The sequence below is a fragment of the Pogoniulus pusillus genome, chromosome 24 (genome assembly GCF_015220805.1).
Source record: "Pogoniulus pusillus isolate bPogPus1 chromosome 24, bPogPus1.pri, whole genome shotgun sequence".
Classification (NCBI taxonomy): domain Eukaryota; kingdom Metazoa; phylum Chordata; class Aves; order Piciformes; family Lybiidae; genus Pogoniulus; species Pogoniulus pusillus.
Window position 1 is genome coordinate 16,171,314 of NC_087287.1, and position 15,861 is coordinate 16,187,174.

The following is a 15,861-nucleotide window of genomic DNA, read 5'->3' on the forward strand; positions in this document are numbered from 1 at the left end:
CTCCAGGCTAGAGACTCTAAGCGTCTTCAACGATTAAGCCTGGAAAGATGAGTTTTGCTTTTCTACCTCCTTCTTGCATGACACAGATTTTCTAAGTTCAGAACACTGCATTTTTCCTTTCACAAGCAAAATCTTTTGCCAGAATAAGAATGACTTGAAAAAAACCCAGCCAGATCTCCTAATCCACTTAAATGAAAATCAGCCAGCAAAATGACATTCACAGCTGTTGTTAATGGTAAATCATTCCCAGGCCAAAGTAGGATGCATTTTGTTTAAAGTATATATAAAATTACACTTACTTGCTGTCGAATTTCTTCTTCCATCTTCACTGGGGACCCCAACTCTGCAACTTGTTTGACACCTTCGCTAGCATATCCTCCATACTCCCAAAGGATGTAGTTCTTTGAGTGAGAGCTACCGATGATTGCAGACCAGTGGTTGGTGCGTCCTTTCAGGAGGGGAAAAAGATGATTCATTAAAATAAATTAAAAAATCAACCATCAAGACAGCCTCAAAGTACAATTCCTCATTGTCTATTAAAGGTTTGAAATACCCAGCTTTCACCAGTACCAAGCTTTTGTACATGTGGCAGGCTGGCAGCTCTTGCTACATCAATGCATGCTCAGTAAGAGTAAGCCACTGGACTACAGAAACGTAGAATGAAGTCTTGATAATTATTAGTTGTAACAACACAGGCAGAAATAGTGAGAAAGATTGTATTCCAGCTATCCAAGCAGCATCCACAAACAGGCTTAGTTTATTTTTTTTCTTCACTGAAGAGTCCACTTCTTCAGGAAGTTGAACTCTTGAAATTTTAGCTTTCCATGTAAAACATTTTTGAGGATGAAAGCAGCATGGCAAGACTCCAGTGCTGACTCAAAGATTTTACTGCAGGTCTTCTGCTTATGAGAGATACTGGTTTTCACCAGGAGGCAATACTAAGCACTTAAAGCAAAAGCTAGAAAGTAGCAGCAAACCAGCTGAAAACAAAGGGGGCAGGGGGAAGAATGAAAAAAATACAAGGAATGCTAGTTTAAGATGTGAAAGGTGGTAGAGGAGAAAAAGCTAGAAAGGTGTGCTAGTTTGAAGCTAGCTAGAATGTTTTGGTGAGAAGAACTAGATCACAGGCTGTGAAAGGACAACAATGGTGATGTCTACTTCCCTCAGAAGCAAAATAGATAGATGGAGATGGTGTAGCAGCACAGCAAACAATGCTTTCATAGTTTCCCCAGTGCTAAACTTGGACCAAAGTACATCTGCTGAGCTCTGAATTATAGTAAGCTTGATATTTTCAGAATCACAGAATGGTTTGTGTTGGAAAGGACCTTTAAATGTAATCTAGTCTGACTTCCCTGCAATGAGCAAGGATACCTTCAATTAGAGCATGCTGCTCAGAACCCTAACCATTAAAGCTGATGAGTAATTGAGCCCTAAACGGAAGAGAAAGCAGGAGGGGGGAAGCCTCACGAAAATGAAACCGCTCCTTACCCAGGTAATAACTGAAGAGACTACAGTGTCAGAAGATGGTGTCTCAATCTAAGATTTAGTGATTGTTTCTTAAATATACACTGGCATCTTGTCAAACCACCGAGGATGTTGTCATTCAGCTCCAGTGACAGGGCTATCACTTTTGCCCATTCTTTCTGCCTAGCACATAGGTCTAACCACTTCACAAGTCATAGCAGCTTTCCTTGAAACACAGTAAGTGAGACTCACTGAAAGAGAAACTTCCATATAGTCCCTACTAAAGAGAAATGTTTCACTTGAGAAAGCAACTAGAGTGCCTTTATCTCTTTAGTAAAATGGGTAATCAATCATTCCATATGCTCCAAAGCTTCTCATTCTCCCAGTCTTAAACAGATCAAGAACACCTGATGTCTGTGCAGCCAGAGGCCAGCCTTTTCCACAGAGCAACTCACAGCATGAGCGAGTCTGAGCTACACATGAGGATGCACAGCCTTTACACATTCACTGTGTGCAGGTGGCTGGAGAGAAGAGAGGCTCTGTGCAGAGAGGTACTGGTGAAGGCAGGGGACAAGTAAAGGTGAGAGATCTCCATAGGGACAGTTTTGCTAGCCTGGCAGAGAGCCTGCCTGGCTCTGAAGACTGCTAAGGTGCCTCCCGTTACTCACGGAGAGGCCACCCAAGACCAACACCGGCTGCAGTCCAAGCAGAAAGAGAGGCTATAAAGGCAAGGGCCCTGGCCCAGATGGACATCCTCCTTTCCCACCACAAAAGGCCTGCAGGCAGTGCAGGGCAGGACAATGCATCATAACACAGGCAGGCCTGCCCCAGGACAGGACAAGTCATACCAGAAACTCCAACCTTCTTTGCATTCCCTAGATGGTGCAACAACAGTAAAGAATGATACTTACGTGGAAAATCTTTGGGGTGTGTTTTTTCTGACCAGTTTCCATAAAAAGTTAATCTGTATTTGGCAGTGCCACAAGCACAACAATCTAGAATTGGTTTGTCAGTCACACCTTCTGAGGCTGAGTCTGAAAAAGCAAAGTGTTCATTGAGAGTGATTACAACTCAAAACCAACAGATGAGAGCAAATATGCCATAATATATACTCCAGTAAATAAATCTGAGTTAAACTCTATCTTCCTTTGCTTACTTTTAAGTTGGGTTACACTCAATTAAAGTAGGTCCAAGTATTTCAAGATTCTTATTTATAACTAGCTATATTCATGTAAATCTACACTTTTCAAGAAGACACATCTCAGTCTTCTTGAAATTCAAACCAAGTTTCTTTCTGGTTTTTGTGTAATATGGACAAAACCTTGTGGACCTCACAACATAACAGGCTTGAAATTTGTGAATGGCCAAAACATATACATTTGTAGATTCATAGAATGGCTTAGGTTGGAAGGGATCTAAAAAAATCATCTAGTTTCAACCCCCTTGCCATGAACAAGGACACCTTCCACTAGACCAGGTCACTCACTCTTGGCCTTATCTGACCTGTCATTGAACATCTCCAGGAAAGGGGCATTTGTGACCAACCTAGGCAACCTCACCACTCCCACTGTAAAGATTTTCTTCACAATTTCTAATGTAAATCTCCCTTCCTCAGGCTTAAAGTAATTCCCTCTTATCCAGTCACTACAAGTGTTTCTAAAATGTCCCTTCTCAGCTTTCTTGTAGGCCCCCTTCAGGTACTGGAAGGTGGAGTGGACAGTATAAGATGTCCTCAGAGCCTTCTTTTCTTGAGGCTGGACAGCCCCAGCTCTTGCAGCCTGTCCCTGTAGGGCAGGTGCCCCAGCCCTCTGACCATCTTCATAGCCTTCCTCTGGACTCACTCCATAAATATGATGTCCCTCTTATGCTGGGTGCAGCATAACTGGACACAGCACTTATGGTAGGGGTCTCATGAGAGCAGAGCAGAGGGGCAGAATCACCTGCCTCATCCTGCTGGTCACATTTCCTTTGCTACAGCCCAGGACACAGTTGGCTTCCTGGGCTACGAGTACACACTGCTGTCTCATGTCAAGTTTTTCCATCAACTGACACCTTCAAATCCTTCTCCTCAAGACCACTCTCGAGCCACTTCTCATCCAGCATATATAATCTGTATTTTTCAATGGGATGCAATAGCCAACTGCAATGCTTAGGTTTAGGAAAGGATGAAGGAAAGGATTGTCAACTGCAAAGGTTAGGTTTAGGAAAGGATGAAGGAAAGGATTGCCAACTGCAATGCTTAGGTTTAGGAAAGGATTTAATAAACTAAGTACTCAGGAGAAAAACAAGCTTCACATAAAAACCATTTTAAAAGGTGTAAATACCACATTTAAGGACAGGCTAGGAAGATTATATGACTTGTGTATGTTGTAAGGAAGAACATAACTGAATAGGATATCCCACATTTGAACCTGGATGAAATTGTTCAAGGTGTCAAAGTCTTAGTTTACTATAGTGAATTAAGAGAAAGAAGCAGACCACAAAAAGAAGGTCTGAAAGATGTTTTACTTTACCTTACCTTGTTCACAAATTTTTTTGGTGAGAGAACCCTCGTCTTGAAAATAAATGATGCGCTTCTGCACAATACTGGCTCTACAAAGAAGAAAAAAAGAGAGTTTAAAAATGTATTTCATGCTTAAAGGAAGTAGAAAATACACAATGACAAAGTAACAGAAGGACAGAACTGGACTGCTAAACCCTAGAAATATTTCCCACTCCTAACATGTATATGCATAATGCAAGACTACAGACAGGGTATTTTCATTCCAACTTGCACTGGAATTTCATTACATTTTACTGAAACTTGAAATGTTATTACTTTTAGAGAAGTGATCATAGTCATATGGAAAGGAGCTGTGCTCTTGAAAATGCATTACAGTCAACTGAATATTCAATATTTCAATCAAATCTTACAGTAAGATACTGAGCTTATATTCGACTGCAGAAAAAAACAGGCAAGCAGCTGGTTATAGGTAATTAGATGGCATTCTGAAGATGTAAATATAAAAACCAGGAGTTAGAAAAAGAGCTAGCATAAGCTAAAGTCTTTAAAAGCAGTTCAAAGGTTCCAAAAAGACAAGTCTCCTTAAGATTAATTGAATCTAGAATATTTGATTATAGGCTTGTAGTGTATCAGCCCCAGTTCTGTGGGGGACAGCAAGGAAAAGGCAGAATTACAGTGCAATTTTATTCTTACAGCTGAAATTTAGCTAATATTTAGCCTCCCACCTGAGAGATCATAAAGTGAATTTTGTATAAAAGCCCTTCGAGTCAGCACAGCAGCAAGATAAAGTTCTTCTTGCACATTTGTGTCATAACCACTGTATGGTAAATGTCAAAAATAAACTGCTAAATACATCCAAACAGCTCAGCTTCCAGTCCTAAATAAAAAGATAGTCAAAGAAGCTACAAGCATTTAACTATGAAATTTACTCCACGTGGAAAATTTATCAGCTTTCTGTAAGAAAACAGAATTTAAATTCAAAGACACCCTTTGGACAGAGTTTTCTGAGGAGTCCATACTTTGTCACTCTTGTTCACCAGTAAGAAAGTGTCTTTCCTCAATTTTTTTTGCCATTGCTTGTATTTTAGACTAAATAACACAGGCCAGATTCTTGTCTTACCTCAACATAACAGACAAATGCTCACCTTGATCTTACTAGAGTTATTCCCCACTCATACCCATTGTAGAGACAAGAAAAACAAGACTACATATGTTTAGAAGTTGTTGCAGTGATGCAAAACTTTCACAGTATCACCAAGGTTGGAAGAGACCTCAGAGATCATCAAGTCCAACCCTTTACCACAGAGCTCAAGGCTAGACCATGGCACTTTCTTTGACAATGTCCCACCCCATAAAGTTGTCAGAAATCAGACACAAGTTTACTATGCTCGTCAGGAAGCAGATGCAAGTTTGCTTTGTTTTCTTTGCCAATGTACAAAGTCAGAGTAGGATATGAAGGAATCCTTCATTTCAGATTGTAGAGCAGCCAGGAGAATAACTGAGTTTTGTAAACTTCTTAAAGCTAGGTCAAACTGGAAAGAATGCTGGAACTACAGCTCACTCTCATCCTTAGAGCTGGCATCTTCTACAGGAAGATGTGGGAAAGGACAATACAAGCCAAGCAACCTCAACTATGAAAAAACATCGTGAAATGAAACAGCAAGACTGACTTTTTACCAAAAAAAAGGGCATCATCTGCCAGTATTTGGTGAAGGGGAACTCCTAGGCCTCATTTTTATAGAAGAGTGTTTATGCTAGGGATAAATATGAGCCTGCAGCAAATGATAGAAACCAAATGAAACCTAGAGTCAGTTTAATACATCTTTTATTAATATATGAACTGCCACGGGACAATTTAAATGGTGCCAAAAGAGACTGACCAAGTATGTGAGAAGTAGAATGAAAGTTTTCTGAGAAATCTATTCCAGAGTTTCTAGCATAGAATCATAGAATCAAACAGGTTGGAAGAGACCTCCAAGATCATCCAGCCCAACCTAGCACCCTGCCCTATCCAATCAACTAGACCATGGCACTAAGTGCCTCATCCAGGCTTTTCTTGAAGACCCCCAGGGATGGTGCCTCCACCACCTCCCTGGGCAGCCCATTCCAATGGGAAATCACTCTCTCTGTGAAGAACTTCTTCCTAATATCCAGCCTATACCTACCCTGGCACAACTTGAGACTGTGTCCCCTTGTTCTATTGCTGGTTGCCTGGGAGAAGAGGCCACCCCCCACCTGGCTACAATGTCCCCTCAGGTAGTTGTAGACAGTAATAAGATCACCCCTGAGCCTCCTCTTCTCCAGGCTAAACAGGCCCAGGTCTCTCAACCTCTCCTCGTAGGATTTGTGCTCCAGGCCCCTCACCAGCTTTGTTGCCCTTCTCTGGACATGTTCCAGCACCTCAACATCCTTCTTGAATTGAGGGGCCCAGAACTGGACACAGTACGCAAGGTGTGGTCTGACCAATGCTGAGTACAGGGGAAGAATAACCTCCCTTGACCTACTGGCATGAAACCAGAGAGGCAAAAACAAAACAAACCCACTAAAATAACAACCAGCAACAATATGAGCCTAATGGGCAGCCTGTGGCACTGACTTGTTACCTTAGTTTCTTGTCTTCTCATTCAAAACAAAGATAAGTTAAAGGCTTTTCAGATGTTACACTGCAGCTGAGAGTCAATACTCTCACACAACCTCAATGAAGCAGATACAACTTTTGATACAGCATCAAGCATGGCTTTTCAAACACACACCTCTTTAAAGTGTTATTTGTTATTTCTGTTCTATAGGTCTCTCAGGAAAAATAACAAAATCAAGGAATCTCTCATAGCTTCTCTGCTAATTGTTTCGACAATACTACTTCAGAATATTGTAGGTTGGATTCAAGCAGGTCAGAGTCTCTGTCTTGTTTCAGGAAGGTCAGATGATACCTGAGCAAGACCTGCTTGAAAAGGCTTCTCTGGAATAATCAGGTCCCTCTTCGGAACAGTTTCACAATGATTATACCACCCTGCTGTGAAATGCTCCACCAAAGACACATAAATTGCATTTGGGATATTAACAAAGAGGAAATGCCACAAAACATAAAAATTCAGAGCAGCCTTGGGAATACTTCAAACGACACCAGAAATACAGTGTTGTTCATTTGGGTTTTTTTCCCCCCTTTTCTCCAGAGAAACAGCTTTAGATCATCTTCCTTGCTCTTTTTGTCAAGTCCTAGCACTCTTGTTTTAAATTCCCTCTGTGGGTGTAATGATGTGACAAAGAAGTAAGGAAGTGCATCTGTAAGAATTGTTCCTATGACATACTTTAAGTTTACATCAAACCTACACCAGGAATGGTGTGGTCAGCAGGAGCAGGGAGGTCATTCTGCCCCTGTACTCTGCACTGGTTAGACCACACCTTGAGTACTGTGTTCAGTTCTGGGCCCCCCAGTTTAGGAGGGACATTGAGATGCTTGAGCGTGTCCAGAGAAGGGCGACGAGGCTGGGGAGAGGTCTTAAGCACAGCCCTACGAGGAGAGGCTGAGGGAGCTGGGATTGGTTAGCCTGGAGAAGAGGAGGCTCAGGGCAGACCTTATTGCTGTCTACAACTACCTGAGGGGTGGTTGTGGCCAGGAGGAGGTTGTGGCCAGGAGGAGGTTGCTCTCTTCTCTCAGGTGGCCAGCACCAGAACAAGAGGACACAGCCTCAGGCTGTGCCAGGGGAAATTTAGGCTGGAGGTGAGGAGAAAGTTCTTCCCTGAGAGAGTCATTGGACACTGGAATGGGCTGCCCGGGGAGGTGGTGGAGTCGCCGTCCCTGGAGCTGTTCAAGGCAGGACTGGATGTGGCACTTGGTGCCATGGTCTAGCCTTGAGCTCTGTGGTAAAAGGTTGGACTTGATGATCGGTGAGGTCTCTTCCAGCCCCGATGATACTGTGATACTGTGCGATACTAAGTACAATATTAGAGTTACATTTTAATGAAACAAGTTTTTGCCATGGCTGGTGAGGAGATCCTAAGTTTCACTTGGATATTGAAAAATAACCATGAGCTACTGAATTGCAGATAGGAAACTTTCTGCTCTTATTACTTATAAGTTAAACTTGTCTTGGTCTTCCAGCCATCAAAATAACTTTCTTCTGTTATACTGATTACAATATTCCAAGTTGTTTCCTACCTCAGAAAGCTACTTAGCAAAATCATCAGGAAGTTACATTCCTTTGCTTTTTTGCTTTTGTTGCCACACACAGAGAAGGACTTTGCAGATGCTATGCTGGCTGATTTTTGTATTTCCAATGCATTATTTAAGATGTTCTCTCTACATCTCTTTCTGTGTCATCTTATTAAAAACCAAGCCTACATTTCTGCTGAGCAGTTACAAGGTCAGGAAATATGCAAACTCCCAAAAGTTTACCAAAAACATTTATTTCTCTAATATTTAGGAGTCTTCTTTGATAAATAAATAACTCAACTCCTCTGAAAGCAGATGGAACCCTTTGACCATTAGATGGCTGGCAACTTTTACACTAGTGGGTTATTTGATAATTCAAGAGAGATGTTGAGGTGCTGGAAGGTGTCCAGAGAAGGGCAATAAGGCTGGTGAAAGGCCTGGAGCACAAACCCTATGAGGAGAGGCTGAGGGAGCTGGGGGTGTTTAGCTGGGAGAAGAGGAGGCTCAGGGGTGACCTCATTGCTGTCTATAACTACTTGAAGGGAGGCTGTAGCCAGGTGGGGTTGGTCACTTCTGCCAGACAACCAGCAACAGAAAAAGGGGACACAGTCTCAAGTTGTGCCGGAGGAAGTACAGGCTGGATGTTAGGAGGAAGTTGTTGGCAGAGAGAGTGATTGGCATTGGAATGGGCTGCCCAGGGAGGTGGTGGAGTCACCATCCCTGGAGGTGTTCAAGAAAAGCCTGGATGAGGCACTTGGTGCCATGGTCTGGTTGACTGGCTAGGGCTGGGTGCTAGGTTGGACTGGATGATCTTGGAGGTCTCTTCCAACCTGGTTGATTCTTCAAAATCATTTTCAACTAGGAAACCGTGTCCAGTCTCACCAAAGAGCAGCCTCCATCTACAGGAGAATCTAAGTTTGTCATCAGCCATCATTGAAAAGGGTCAAGACAATTGAAAACTTGCATGAAATTATTTCTTCCTTGATGCCTAACTTAGACACTGACACAGATGGTGAAGTTTTTGTTGTGGGTTTGTTTGTTTTAAGCACGGTAACATGGTTTGAGCAAACCAACCACACTTGATGTTAAAGTAGATTAATATTAACATGAAGTTTATCAGTGTCACTATATTTCAAAGTTTACATCCCTGCACAGTATGAGTGGCTTTTCTGAAGTAGCTTACTCAGATGGCAAACAATAAAGAGTTGCTCACTTCTAAAAAAACCAAAAACCAAACCAGTGCATACATACACAACCAGAACATTCTTCCTTGGGTTTATTTTCAATGTTTCACCAGTACTGTCAGGAAAGTATAATTGGAGAAATCCCACAGCAAGTGCAAAGAACTCTAAACTTGTCTTCAAAATCCTCTTGGTTGTCCTTCATATCATACTTGGGTCTACCATTATGTGCATGTATGGGAGCGCACTGACTTTAGGGCTGGCCATCATCAACAATACAACAGAAAGCTCTAAGTGAAAACACAATTATATATGCTGCTAACTTGTATTTGTCCTCACAAAATGTGTCTGTTCTTTGCTTGAATAGCCACAAAATGTAAATAACACAAAACCCTAACGAAACAGCCAAAAACTAACAAACCCCACCAATGGCAAAAGAAGATGAAAGAATGACTTTGCCTAGGACTCTTGAGAAAGCCTCACACTGCTTAAAGCCCATTGCTATTCATACACTGTATCTTCACCAAGTATTTTGCTAGTCACCAATTCTGTAGCAAGTACCAGATTTCAATCTTAAGCATTTAAACTCATAATGGAAAGAGAAATCAGAAGAAATTGGGCATGACTGCATGGTTGAATGATAAATTAATTATTTTAAGTACTAGTTTCGTTTAGTAGATGGAAACAATCTGTTGAAGGTGGATGTGTAGTTTTTACCAAGCTAATCAGTCCAAAGCTATATTGCTTGATGTCTACATTCACTGAGCTAGCTTGTGATAAGAACTGGTGCAAAGAACAAATACTAAAATCAAAGCAAAGCACCACAACTCACAAAGCACTGATTTATTTCTGCTTAAAAGGTCTGTACAACTTGTATGACACACATCTGCTTGTTCAGGGAATTCAAAGTCTTAATTCCTCTGAGTGCTCAGGAGGAGCAAAAAAAAAAGAGACAACTATGCCCCACATTTTTGGTCTGTATCCTGCTTTGTCTCCTATGCCAGGATGTGGTATTTCAAACCCTCCCACATGTACTACTCTTCACCAGTCCCCACGTGTCTTGCTGTCACTGCTTATCTTGGTTTTGCCATTATTGGACAGTCATGGCACAGAAAGAATAATTTAAGGAGCATATTTGCTATTTTACAGTCTTTCATTGAATTTTTATGTTTTAAATACATTCTTTATTTCCTCTTGAGCCACCCTCCCCCACTCCAGATTAGGGATACTAAAAAAAACCCCACAAACTAAAGCCTATTTTTTAAGCATTGTATTTAAAACCATAAAATAAGCAAAAGGTAAGCATCAGTATGAGTGTCCAGTTAATGAAGCCTGAAAAAAAGAATCCCCAAAACTTCAGAGAAAGAAAGAAAAAAACCCATAAATTTTAGTAATCTTAGGAGATTCAGGAAGAAAGTAAGAGAATTTCTAGACAGTTAAAAAAAAAATCAAAGCTCTCATTCCTCAATTACTATTTTGGAAGAGGTGTCAACTAGCAATATACTGAAGTTCTATTTTAATGAGTATATTATTTGCTTGCACAGACAAAAATGGCACGTGGAGAGTAACACCCTAACCAGGTCTATCTACTTGTAAAATACTAGTTACTGGGTTTTCAGTAGCAGAAACCCAAATTGGAATGAAGTATTTGATGTTTTCAAACCCAGAAAAAGCTGCACTTCATTTCAGTTGACAGAAGCCTGAAGGTTAAAGAGCTACAATTAACAGAATAAATTAACACCCACTGAAACTAAGCTAACTTGATTTGATATTAAAATGCTTAATGCTGTTTCTTAAAAAAGACCTTAATATCATGAATGTATTTGCCTAGGGGAGCTTAATTTTGATACAGGATCTTCAGCAACTGAGGCTAAGTCTGACACCACAAATCTACTAGAACTGGATGTGGAGTTGTCAGATGAAGAGGTTTGCTGTTTCCTTAGTGTAGCTGTGACATTCGCTTCAGCTTTCAAGAATTAATAGCTGTAACAACTGAATCTCTTGTACCTGGGCTTTTCTAAGAGCTTTCTCTGACAGCTGAGGCTGCAGCCTGCTGAAAACACAGACAGATCATGTCAAGAGATATTGGTTGTTTATGCTAAACTATAGGAGTGCAGAGAAATGAAAGAAAAGAATAAACAAAAGAAGATAACAGGGTTGAATTGTATAACTTTTCCTTCCTTCCCCCCCCCCCCCCCCCCCCCCCCTTCATTCTGAAGGGTCAGCATAGAAGAAGAAGGTACATTCAAATTGTAGTTGAGAAACACTGATAGACCACCCTGCCCATACAATAGAATCATCAAAGAATGATCAAAATAGTCAGTGAAGTTATTCTACACTTCATGAAATCATTTTGCTTGCAAAAATTATCTGCAGCAAGGATTTGTAACAAATAACTGTTGCAAAACTTTGGTGCATAGATTTTTGGAGAATGCAATGTCAGGGAACCTGTATAGCAGGGGTTTTGCTCTGCAGGCTTCAGCCCTAAAAATATCAACTTCAATACAACCTTCTTGTGTCTGATGAGCTGCCATACCAGTAACACTGGTAGCAGTTTTGCTACAACAGATCAAAAAACCCAAGGAAGCCCCAGTAACCTATCGATATATAAAAACATCAATATCAGAGCTGTGCTCTTCAGTCTGGGAATGCTTAGCAGTTGCTTGGACAATACAGAAATGAAGTAATCACATGCACTATGTCTGTCATGGTGGAAATAAGTTGTCTCCTTAAAGTCTACCCTGGCAGCATCACTGACAGGAAGCACAGAGGACATTAGTGTTACTGAAGCGCAGATCAGCTTCAGAAATGTTCAGTGACCTGATATCTTTTAATGTGCCTCAACCAATAGGGGAACAGAAGGTCAATGCCCAATCATTCACAAAGAACACCTATATATGGGATGGAGGAAGATCTCGAAGGATTTCAGTACAAAGCCACAGCACAACTCAAGTTTGGTTCACTAGTGGAATGTCAAAGTATATTGATGAAAACGGTGCCCAGGGTATGCACGCCTTGAACCTGAACAGGACAGCAGACAAGGAACATGCTAGTCAAGTGAGCTACAGTAATTCTTGAAGTTTGAAGACCACAAAGGCTGGGTCAGGAGCAGTTTTATCTGAGTTGGGTTATTTCAGAAACAAATATAGTATTGGATGTTTGTCTAGATTAGGAGAAAATAAAGGCTGGAATAAGGAATAAGTGCAAAAGAGATTTACAAGAATGGGAATTGACATGGGGATCAGTTGTGAATTATATGGCTGAGGGCTCAAAGAAATAGAAATAAGGAAGCTGAATTGGATGATAAGAGGGATTTTGCAGCTTAAGCAGCAGCATATCTTCAACATATGAAGTAAATAGTAATGGCTATTACTACAGCAGAGCAAAACCAAAAGGACCAAGAATGGAAACTGAGAAACAAGAATTGCCAAGAGATCACAAGAAAATGAGAAAAGCACTCTTAGGGTTATGGAAATAGTGACACTGTAAGGTACAGAAATAGGTGTTAGGAAATGGATCAGAAAGTTTCCCACATATGCACAGGGAGAGCAAGAACAAAGTCTAGTCATCTCTTTACCTCTTTGATACAGCAATGGGTTGTCAGAACGTGGATGTGATTACATGCAGATTACACAAATTAGCTGCCCCAAAGTGTCTGAGATCATGACACTCCTTGGAAGTGACTGATTTCTTCTTGAGGTGGTTTGAAGCCTTTTCAATAAACCAGCATGCAGCAGTAGGGACAAGAGAAAAAAACACACACACACAAAAAAACCCACCAAAAAAACCCAAAACAGCAGTATCAAGAAGCCTTTTGCCTCTGTGGGGCTCAAGTCTTGTTGACCTGGGTCATCATTCCATGGAGGAGGAGAACACTATTATGCTTAAGGGACCAGGCATTAAGCAAAAGCTACACAGTCTGCACTTCTCTCAATCATCACGACAAGGAGAACACATGAATGGAACTGTTGAAAGAGCATTGTGAACAGTAGTAAGCATTAAAAGAAAGGATTAGGATGATAAATTGCCCTTCATATTAGCAGCTTTGAGAAGCAGGCATAGACTGGAATCTAGCCATTCCCTTTTACTTCCAACAAAAGTGCAATTAATTAGATTCTTAACTTCATTAGAAGCTCTGAAAGAGACATTTTAACGTGGATAGAGATACACCAAGTGCAATTAGAGGAATACAAGGAAACAGAGCAAGGGTTCAGACACTGTAGAAACAAGCAGGGGTCCTCTTTGAGATATGGGTATGGGGAACAGGCAAATGGATTATGGTTTTGAGACTGACACCCAAGCAATGAAATGTAAAATGTCTCCAACAGCTGGTTTAAAGTTTGAAACTGAAGCAGAAAACAAATCAGATTGTCAAGACAAAAACATAAGGGATACATATCTGACTTTGTTTTATATAGCAGGCTGTCATTTGGTGTCATCAAACATTTACACAGACCAAGAAATGCTTGCTTTGAAAATTAAAGCCATACAATTACCAGATACACTGATGTTAAAGGTGTTTTGAAACTCTAGATATGCCATACAATTTTAGGTTACTGTTGATTGTGAGATGACATTCTATTGAGAACTGACTGATCTTCTACAGAAATCAATTACCGACTTCAGTTTCACTTAAACAGAAGAAAAATCTCAGCCTGAATTTCTTTTGATGTATGAGCAGCCACTGGAAAACTAGAAAATTCTAAGGGCAACACATAAAACTTTATTCTCCCTGAGCCAAGTGAGGCTGCACGAGTTTAGCGTTGTTTTTTATTTAGTTGCCTGAGCATAGTACTTTGTGAGCAGAACTATGTGTGGCAGAAATACAAAACACTACTATCAGAGAAAGGGAAGAGCAGAAATAAAAAGCTATTTGCATTTTTCACTCTATGGAAATCAATGTTTTGAGCATGATCTATTAAAAATATTTATCTATATTAACGTTGATTAACAAGATCATTTCTCTCTGAACCATCACGAAATGGTGGTACCTCAACGCATGGCATCATTTGCATTGTGGAACATTTGTCTACTGGGCATACAAGTTCCTTGTCTTGTCACGAATCCACTTGAGCAAACAAGTGTAAGGCAACTGCATCATGAGAGAGCAGACCTTTTTAATGTACAGACAAGAGTATATTCCATTTTCAGAGAAATCTATGGGAAGAAACATTAAGACAGGCAATTTGTAGAACTTAAATGAGTTGTTGGTGTATATTAAGGGTATCACCAGGCTACACACACTGTGCAGTCAGTGTGCATAAAGCTTATTATCCTCTTGATGAGCAGATCTGATTCCTCCTCTAGACACAAGCCCTTACATATGCAAGCCTATACTTTCTGCAGCAAATGAAAGCCCAAAACCCACTAAAGAATCAAATATGCTTTCTGGTGCAGCACAAGACTTCAAACTATATTCTGCTGAACCAGTGAACATTTTTTTCAGGAAAGCAGTGCAAAAAGCATCCAGACTGCTGCTGTTCAGATAGCAAAGACAATTAAAAGCATGCCTAATGAGGCAGAACAGATAGAAAATGTGGGTACCTGATTAAAGCAAAGAAAACAAAAGAATAGCCCATACAGTTATTGGTTGAATTCGATATTTCAATGTTTTCACAAATTCCCTCAAAAAAAATGTGAAATCATCTAAGTAGAAACACAACAAGAATCAATTCAACAGCCACTTTACACAAAGGACAATTCCCTTTCTAGATTTCTCCCCCCTCCCCCCATAATTTCTAAAGAACTACAACAATACTTGTAGCTGCTCGTTTAAGGAAATAAATCAGAATTGATTTTATGGTGCTTTATATGAAAAGAACCCAAACAATCATGATAAGCACCGTGTTCAGGTTCTGAGACCCTTTATTTATATCATACATCATTCTTAGAGAGGCTCCAGTTAATGTATTGAAATGTACATGAGAACATAAATACTATTCAACGTAAGTAAGTACAGCAGAATCTGACACTTTGTTAACTCAGCTGTCTGCCTTCTATACTGAAAGATAGCTGTGCTTGAAATTTTAACTCTAAAATGTGCTATGCAGAGCTGGTCTAGATTTTTTGTGGACATGCAGAAAGTTCAGCAAATATTGAGCTCAGCGTGCTAGAAAAATTGCTACCACAGAAGGTGTTACACAAAGCAGCACACCCAATACAGTTCTTTAACTGCAGGTGTATTTCTACACCCTCTGAGACACATAGCCTCCAAATAGCAGAACAGGTTGTATTATGAAGGAGCAAATGACCACTATGATGTGCCACATTTATGAGTAACAAGAGTTAGGTTTTGTAACACCTAAGTACTACCAAAGTGTTGTACCGTTGTGACCCTTTCAACTCTCTTCTCTGGGTCTGCAGACATTTTGACTAACAGAGGATCTTGTTGAGGTGTTCTAATAGCACAAGTTTCTTATGGGGACATACTGAATAAAATGGTTGGTCATAAAAATTAAAACTCTACATTATGTTACTCAGCTTATTAATTATTTCATTTCATCATTCCTAGGACAAATTCACCCTTCACTTTTGTTGATGTCAAATGAGGGCATTACTGT

At 40.4% G+C, this 15,861-nt stretch overlaps 1 protein-coding gene across 2 annotated transcripts in view; it reads right to left on the reverse strand.

Annotated features, from left to right (window-relative positions):
• SPON1 (spondin 1) overlaps positions 1 to 15,861 on the reverse strand; it is a 346,266-nt gene that overhangs the window by 101,978 nt on the left and 228,427 nt on the right. For both annotated transcript variants that reach the window (XM_064163805.1, XM_064163804.1), the window contains 3 exons: positions 3,983 to 4,056; positions 2,376 to 2,498; positions 300 to 448 (listed from right to left, as the gene is read on the reverse strand). In XM_064163805.1, coding sequence (XP_064019875.1) covers positions 300 to 448; positions 2,376 to 2,498; positions 3,983 to 4,056 — 346 coding nt within the window. The remainder of the gene's footprint in view (positions 1 to 299; positions 449 to 2,375; positions 2,499 to 3,982; positions 4,057 to 15,861) is intronic.